This window comes from Enhydra lutris, unplaced genomic scaffold (assembly GCF_002288905.1).
Source record: "Enhydra lutris kenyoni isolate GAN:26980312 unplaced genomic scaffold, ASM228890v2 scaffoldscaffold32, whole genome shotgun sequence".
Classification (NCBI taxonomy): Eukaryota; Metazoa; Chordata; class Mammalia; order Carnivora; family Mustelidae; genus Enhydra; species Enhydra lutris.
The window spans coordinates 762,925-770,696 of record NW_019154116.1 but is presented as its reverse complement, the minus strand read 5'-3'; the positions used below and the strand labels follow the sequence as shown (position 1 = coordinate 770,696).

General features: G+C 64.0%; 1 protein-coding gene across 9 annotated transcripts in view; it reads left to right on the top strand.

The window, feature by feature from the left end:
* Positions 1-2,844: 2,844 nt before the first annotated feature.
* The window catches only part of LOC111153386 (telomerase reverse transcriptase), a 23,748-nt gene continuing 18,820 nt past the window's right edge, over positions 2,845-7,772 (top strand). For all 9 annotated transcript variants that reach the window (XR_002640995.1, XR_002640996.1, XR_002640997.1 and 6 more), the window contains exons 1-3: positions 2,845-3,063; positions 3,183-4,497; positions 7,483-7,678. Coding sequence is in view for 6 of the 9 variants with exons in the window: in XM_022512382.1 (XP_022368090.1) it covers positions 2,845-3,063; positions 3,183-4,497; positions 7,483-7,678 (1,730 nt within the window). In the remaining 3 variants the exon portion in view is untranslated. The remainder of the gene's footprint in view (positions 3,064-3,182; positions 4,498-7,482; positions 7,679-7,772) is intronic.

Sequence of the window (7,772 nt, the reverse complement as noted above, 5' to 3'; positions counted from 1 at the left end):
GAGAGTCCCAGACTGCCTTCAGCAGCATGTGGTCATGTCCCCTGTGCCCCCACAGCCCAGACACTGCTTTGAGATGGAAAGCAGCAGACCACTGGCCCCATGGGAAGGACACAGAGCACAGCACCCGTCTCTATTTGTCACATATGCTGTGTTTCCGTTTCTAGCCTCAAAAGGACAGTTTCCCTGCTGAGGAGGCTGGTGGTCAGAGGCCAGGGGACAGGGCAGGGGGAGGGCAGCACGGGGACCCTGGAGCCCGTAGTACCATTCCACATGGTGAGAGCCGTGCTGGTCACACAAATCCACATGGGCAGTGAGAGGACACCCAGCTCCGCACACACACCGGACCAGGCTCAGTACCAGACTGGCTTTGGCCAAGGGTTCCCGTGCTCCGGGAGGTCACCTGCTGGGGACACCAGGAGAGGCACTCAGAGGCAGAACAAAGCAACCGTTGTATTCTCTGTCATGCTGAGCATCAAGGGAAGGAGGCCACGTCCTAGCCCAGATCCCGGGGACGCGGCCTTGGCTGGCACGATGGACTTCGTGGCTGGGATTGGGGGAGAGTCAGAGTCAGAGAGATGCAGACAGAGGCAGATGCTGGCGTCACAGCAGCTTGGACGGTGCCCCATGGTGGGCCCTTCCCAGAAGCAGGGGCCCTGGGGGCTCGGATCGTGTGGGCCCTCTGTCGGCAAGGCCACGATGACGATGTCATTTCTTTCTCATGCTCCCTTTGTGGGCAGCTTCCACCCGGACAGAAGCCTGTGTGCAGCAGACCGCCCTGTGTTCACTTGGGCAGCGGCCTAGCTGGGGACACCCATTTGGAGCTGAGGCGTGTGTTCGCCTGGGAGGGTGCCTGGCCAGCAGGCCCAGCCCTGGACATGCCATCCCCTCACAAGCTCCTCCCCACACTGCCATCCAGGGCCAGCTCTCCCCCAGGGCAGCCTGCCTATGCCAGCCTGCAACCCAGTGACCGCAGGCAGCGAGCCCTGCCCGGGCACCGACGACGGCTTCCCCAGGCTCAGGTCACTCGGGCAGGGCTGGGGCTTCCTGAGATCTGCTCTTGTCATTTCCATGGTTCCTCGTGGACCGGGGAGAAGTGGTCTGTCGACATCCATCCGGCCCCCTGAACTGCCTGGGTGGCCCCCCACGCCCAGTGCACGTGCCGTTAGACGTCTCTTGGGCCAGTCTGTCCAGCCCACATGGAGGCCCACACACAGGGCGGTGGGGGGACTCCTCCCGCTGCACTGAACCAGCAGCACCGCGGCATTCTTTGGCTCCCGGTGCCCAACGCACTCGGTTTAGAAACTTCCGGGTGTCAAGTGGGAAGCCCACCCGTGGCCTCCCAGAAGTCTCAGAATGAAGCTGCTGTCGTATTCTTTCTGAAGCCACAGCATCAGCACTTTCCTTGGAACAAACTCTCACGTTTACGACGCAATTTCAGACCAGCACTCGCTTTCCGGGACGGGCTAACGCACCCACGACCCGGAGATGCAGGGTCTCCATGCGGGCTGGGAGACCCTTCCTCACCATCAACCCCACGTGTCCTTTTCTGCCTCGGTTTTTCTACTCTGCTTTTTCTAAAAACATCTGTCTTCTGAGCAGGCTTCTCCGGGGAAGCAGAGGAACTTTGTTGGAAAAGAACAGCTTGCCCCCAGCAGCGGCAAACGCACCAGTGGCAAAGTGAGAAGTCAGCGGGTCTCCGACACGGCCCTGGAGGCCGCGGACACTGTGGAACCCTCCGTGGACTCTGTGGAACCCTCCAGGGCGGGACACGGTCAGAGCCCTCCTCCACCCGCACAGCGCGGCCAGTGGGGAGGCCTGTTTAAATGCAAGGCTGTGAATAAAAGTAATTTCCTGAAAACGTTTCTTACATTGTTCAAGGTCCACACGCGCCCAGCTATGCAGTTTGCTGAGCTTGCTCTGTCACCCTGGGAGCCCCCCGAGACCCACCAGTTTGCCTAATGCTCAGCGATTGGAGCCTGAACGTGCCGTGGAAGCCGCGTTGGTGTTGTCTCATTAGGGAGGCCATTCGGAACTCTCGTTCCAGCCTTACGACCAGCGCCGTCAGCACTGGGTCTGGGCTGGGCTGGTAGGGGCTCCCAGGCCAAGGCAGGTCCCTCCACCTGCCCAGCCCTGCCCTCCGCGGGCCACTCCGAGTGAGCCCGGAGCTGGAGCGGGTGTGAGGGGCCTGCTCACGGCGCCACACGGGCCCTGGGGCTCCGGTTTCTCCCCGTCTTTCATGGACCCCGGTTGGTAGGAAACGGATTTGGGTTCTGTTTCTGGTGCAGACAACAGAAGCCTCAGGACCTGAAAGTGGAAAGTACAACCCAGGGTCTAGGAGACCCAGTTGACCAGAAAGAACCAGGACCCTCCGTTGCCCCCAGGCCCACGTGGGCGGAGCGCCAGCGACCCTTCTCGGGCATCGTCGCCTATTCGCTACCCCGCTCCTTCCACCCGCACTCCCCCGCAGCCCTCGGCGCCTGGGGCACGGCCCGTGGGATAAAGTGACAAACCAGGGGCCCCTCTCCCAGGCGGCGCAGGGCGCACCAGGTGCCCCACGTTGGGGCTCCCCCTCGGGTACCCCAGAGCCGCAGTCGCCTCCACCCCTCCCCGCCGTGCGACCTCCCCTGCAACGGCGGCTCCCTGCACGGGATCGCGGGGCGTGAGTGGAGAGGATGCGGTCCAGCCGCCAAAGCCCGCAGGGGCCTCGCCACACCTGGGCGCCAACACCCTAGAAAGCCGCGACCCCGCCCAGGCCCCGCCCCTTCCTCCCCGAAGCCCCGCCTCCTCGTGCGGACCCCCTCTCGGGCCCGCCCCTTCCTCCCGCGGACCCGCCCCTCTCCGGCCATGCCGCGCGCGCCCCGGTGCCGCGCCGTGCGCGCTCTGCTGCGGAGCCGTTACCGGGAGGTGCTGCCCCTGGCCTCCTTCCTGCGGCGCCTGGGGCCCCAGGGCCGGAGGCTGGTGCGGCGCGGGGACCCGGCGGCCTTCCGCGCGCTGGTGGCCCAGTGCCTGGTGTGCGTGCCCTGGGACGCGCGGCCACCCCCCGTCGCCCCGTCCTTCCGCCAGGTGGGCTGCCCCGGGAACCCGGCTCGGGCCTGCCGGGGTGGGAGGGGGAGGGCCGCGCGCTCGGGCCCCCGGGCGCCTCGGTCCCCAGCCCTTCAGGATCCCACCCCCACCCCCCGCAGGTGTCCTGCCTGAAGGAGCTGGTGGCCCGGGTGGTGCAGAGGCTGTGCGAGCGCGGCGCCAGGAACGTGCTGGCTTTCGGCTTCGCCCTGCTAGACGGGGCCCGCGGCGGGCCGCCCCTGGCCTTCACCACCAGCGTGCGCAGCTACCTGCCCAACACCGTGACGGAAACTCTGCGCGGCAGCGGCGCGTGGGGGCTGCTGCTGCGCCGCGTGGGCGACGATGTGCTCGCCCACCTGCTCACGTGCTGCGCGCTCTACGTGCTGGTGGCCCCGAGCTGCGCCTACCAGGTGTGTGGGCCTCCGCTCTACGACCTCTGCGTCCCCGCCGCCGTGTCTCGGCCCCTCGGGTCCCCCGGCCACAGTCCTGGGACCTGGAAGGACCTCAGACCCACGCGCCAGGCCTGGAAGTCTGGCGCAAGGCGGCGGCGGCGGCGGGGCAAATCCGGGAGCAGTCCGCCTCTAGCCAAGAGGCCCAGGCGCGGCGTGACCCCGGAGCCCGAGCAGGGGACCCAGAGGCCGTCTGCCCAGGCCCACCTGGGCAGGGCGCATGGGCCGGGTGACAACAAACCTCACGCAGTGACACCTGCCAGGGTCGCTGCAGAAGCTGCCTCTTGGGAGGGAGGGCCCCTTGGGACTCGTCTCAGCTCCGCTGCGGCACAGCCATCTCAGGGACCCCAGGGAGTACCCCATCAGCCAGCGCACCCCGAAACCAAGCACTTCCTCTACTGCTCAGGAGGCAGGGAGCGGCTGCGCCCCTCCTTCCTGCTCAGCGCCCTGCCGCCTAGCCTGACCGGGGCCCGGAAACTCGTGGAGACCGTCTTTCTGGGCTCCACGGCCCGGAGGGCAGGGGCTGCCCACAGGACGCGCCGCCTTCCCGCACGCTACTGGCGGATGCGGCCTCTGTTCCAGGAGCTGCTTGGGAACCATGCGCGGTGCCCTTACCGCGCGCTCCTCAGGACGCACTGCCCGCTTCGGGCGGAGGCCCCGGGAGCGGCGTCCAGCAAGCAGGCCCGTGGAGGAGTGGGCGTCTGCCCTTTGGAGAGGCCCGTGGCAGCCCCGGAGGAGAACGCGGACCCCCGGCGCCTGGTCCGGCTTCTCCGGCAGCACAGCAGCCCCTGGCAGGTGTACGCTTTCCTGCGGGCCTGCCTGGGCCGGCTGGTGCCCCCAGCGCTCTGGGGCTCCAGGCACAACCAGCGCCGCTTCTTGAGGAACGTGAAGAAGTTCATCTCTCTGGGCAAGCACGCCAAGCTCTCGCCCCAGGAGCTGACGTGGAAGATGAAAGTGCAGGACTGTGCCTGGCTGCGGGGGAGCCCAGGTGAGCAGCAGAGGCCGCAGGTGCCTGGCTGGACCCACAGGACCAGCCCCTCCCTCCACCTCTGACCCCTCCTGCCTGCTTTACACGGACTGAGGCGGGCCCTGGGGACACGCGGGCCCTGGGGACACGCGCAGGGAGCAGATGTGGGGATGCAGGTCCAGCCGCCGGCCACGGTCCCTGGTGGGGAGTGGCAACAAGGAGAGACCCTGGGGTTTTGCCATGTGATCTACCCCCCAAGCTTGCAAGACATCTGAGATTCCTAGATGAGAAGGTTGGCGAGCCCTCTCAGAACCGGGGTCACCACCTGGGGTATCCAGCTCAGTCTCCCACGGTAGGGCTTAAAGTGCACCCGCCTCATCTCCAAAGATCGTGATTGTGATGGTCTCCAAGGGTACACCCTTTCTGGTTCCCCAAGAGGCTCTGAGCAACTTTCCAATAACTTGGGCTTGTAAGTTTTGTGTTTTAATTGTGGGAAAACAGCACGCCGCCTGAGATGCACCCTCCTAACGAATGGTTTAATCTACAGGACACGTTGCAAAGCGTAAGGGCCGTGTTGCACAGCACATTTCTAGGACTTTCGCACTGGTCATTCCTGTGTGCCCATAACCAGCCACTCCCTTCCCGGTGCGGCGTGGTTGACCCTCCAAGGTGCCCGGCACAGCACCGGTGCTCTCAGGCTGCCGCTCACTTGGTGGAAGCGTTGAGTTCCGTGGCCCCGTCCCCAGCTTCATACGAGGTCTTCCATGCCCTGCGCACCGCACACAGGAAGGACCTGGTGCTTTCCCAGGTGACGGGCCCAGCCCCTGGACCTCCCTGTGTCCTTGCACACTCGAGCCGTGGCCCTGGCGGCCTGTTCCTTTCTGCGGCTGTGGCCACGCACATTGCGCACAAGGCTGAATAAATGAGATCAAGGCTCTCTAAGCATGGCCCTCGGGTCACCTTTTCCACCCTCCCCCGCTGGAACACCCCTCCCCCGTGCAGACCGTCATCTGGGCAGGGCTCGGTCTCTGTCAAGCCAACCTCGATCAGCGTTCTGCTTGCCGCTCTGCCCTCTTATTCCTGTCCCCAACCCCGGAGGCCAGACTGCTGGGCTGTCCCCATCTGCTGCCCAGTGTCACTAGACATTACAGAATGGATTCCTGATGGAACCTGGGGAGGTGCCCCCCGCCCCCACAGCCTGTCCCCCTCTGGCCCATATTGGGCTGGTGGCAGCCCTTGTTCCCTGACCCCAGGCACAGGTGGTCTTGTGTGGGCTGTGCTCTGTCATCCCGTCCCGTGGACTTACGCGCGCCCCACGATGATCTGAACGGTGGCCTTGACCTTCGGAGTGGAGTCTGGTGTCTCTGTAGGGTCCTCACTGGGGCTTTCTGGGCCACGGTTGGGTTTTAGAGCCGTGTCCCTGCCCCCCCCCCCCCGCCCTGCCATCAGGGTCGCCGGCGTGCCTCTCTGAGCGCCCGGCCAGTGATCGGCCGTCCTCCCTTCCTGGCTGTGTCTTAGCTGTGCCCCAGCTTCTGTTTGCTGCCCGTGTCCAGTTTCAGTCGCTTCTGAGAAGTTTCCGTTTCTTGTTCGATGTCGTCTTTGGTCAGTGAGCTGCTGAGCTCTGTGTGATCTTTTCTGTTGACTTGTGACTTGGCTGTGTGGCGGCCTGTCTGCGGGATCTGGGCTGCTCGAGGTGGGCAGACGTGCATGTCCCTCGTGTGTCTGTTGCATTCACGCCACCCGAGACCCCCGCCCCTGTGCCGAGGGCGAGATGCTAGGGGCAGTGCTGTCTTCATCTGGGGCGGGTTTGTCCGTTTCTCCCTGTTCCGATGGTATCTGTCAGGTTGTACCAGGTGTGAGCATTCCAGAAGGTTCACGTCCCTGGGGCTGTCAGTGCCCATTACGTTAACATCTGTCCTGATGCCCCCGAGCGGCGCGCCAGCTCTCTCCTGGCGGGTGTCGGCGTCCAGCCTTCGCGGAGCCTCACGGTTTGGGCCCTGCTGGTCAGCAGCTGCTGTTTTGGCTTTCGTCCAGTCTGGCGATCTTTGCCACTAACCTGGAGAATCTGACTTCTTTCTTCTGACTCTAGATGTGCCCGATGCCCCCTCATCTTTCTTCCCAGTTTGTCTGCTTTTCCTGTGCCCTTCGTCCCTGTTTGCAGGGAACCATGTGCCTCTCCCACTCCACCCTCCTTCCTGGTTTGCCCCGGTGGCAGCTGGGAGCTGCGAGCTCTGCTGTCCTCTCGGGGTTCCTCGTCCTGAGCAGCACGAGGGCCTGATGTGATCTCCCACTTAGTTATGCCCCCGGTTAGAGGTCGTGCTATGTTCTGGTCAGTGGTCATTGAACTCTGTCCCTGCCCCCTCTCACTGTTCTGTCCTCTCCCCCAGACCAGATTCTGGGTGCCCTTCTTACCAAGTGCACAGAATAGAATACAGAGGACAGTTTGGGTCCATGGTGCGTGTCCCCGGCCCCATGGAGTGACTTCCCATTCCCGTGGTGTATGTCTACGGTCCTGTGTAAGTTCTCGCAGCTCTCTGGTGCCTGTTCCCAGCTGCACAGCATTTGGCGGCCCTTACCCCTGTGTGGTTTGGCCTGGGAAGCCCCGGGTACATCTGGACCCTGCTGCCCAGCGGTGATGCTGCTGAATGGCCAGGTCCCCCCAGGGAGAGTGTGTCTCTGCTTCTCCATCCTGCTCGTAAGCCAGGATAGATGACGAAGCCCCTCTCTGTCTAGTAGAAGTGTGACGTGACTGCCTGCATCATTGAAACTCCAGTAGCCACTTTATAAAGTAGCAAAGGAAACATGAAACCAGTAATGTCTTATTCCGCCACACAGCCAAGGTGTTCTTCCGTCCCGCAGTCAGCAGACACGTGGTAATGGCGTGTGTCCCCCCTCGGGCCGAGGATCGTGTTCCCTGAGCCTCAGTCCCCGCCTGCCCATTTCGAGCAGCCAGTGTGGCTGCGATGGGCAGAGTGGACACTGCAGTCTGTGCCTTTCCCATTCCAGGGGCTCGCAGTGTGCCGGCCGCCGAGCACCGCCGCAGAGAAGGGGTCCTGGCCAGGCTCCTGTGCTGGTTGATGGGCACCTACGTGGTTGAGCTGCTCAGGTCGTTTTTCTACGTCACGGAAACCACGTTTCAGAAGAACCGGCTCTTCTTCTACCGGAAGAGCGTCTGGAGCCCGTTACAGACCCTGGGAGTCAGGTGTCTCTGCCAGTGCCGCGCGCTCACGATTGTCTCTGTGTGTGCACATGACAGCTCCCTGTCCCGCCCCCCCTGTGTGTGCAGGTGACGGCTC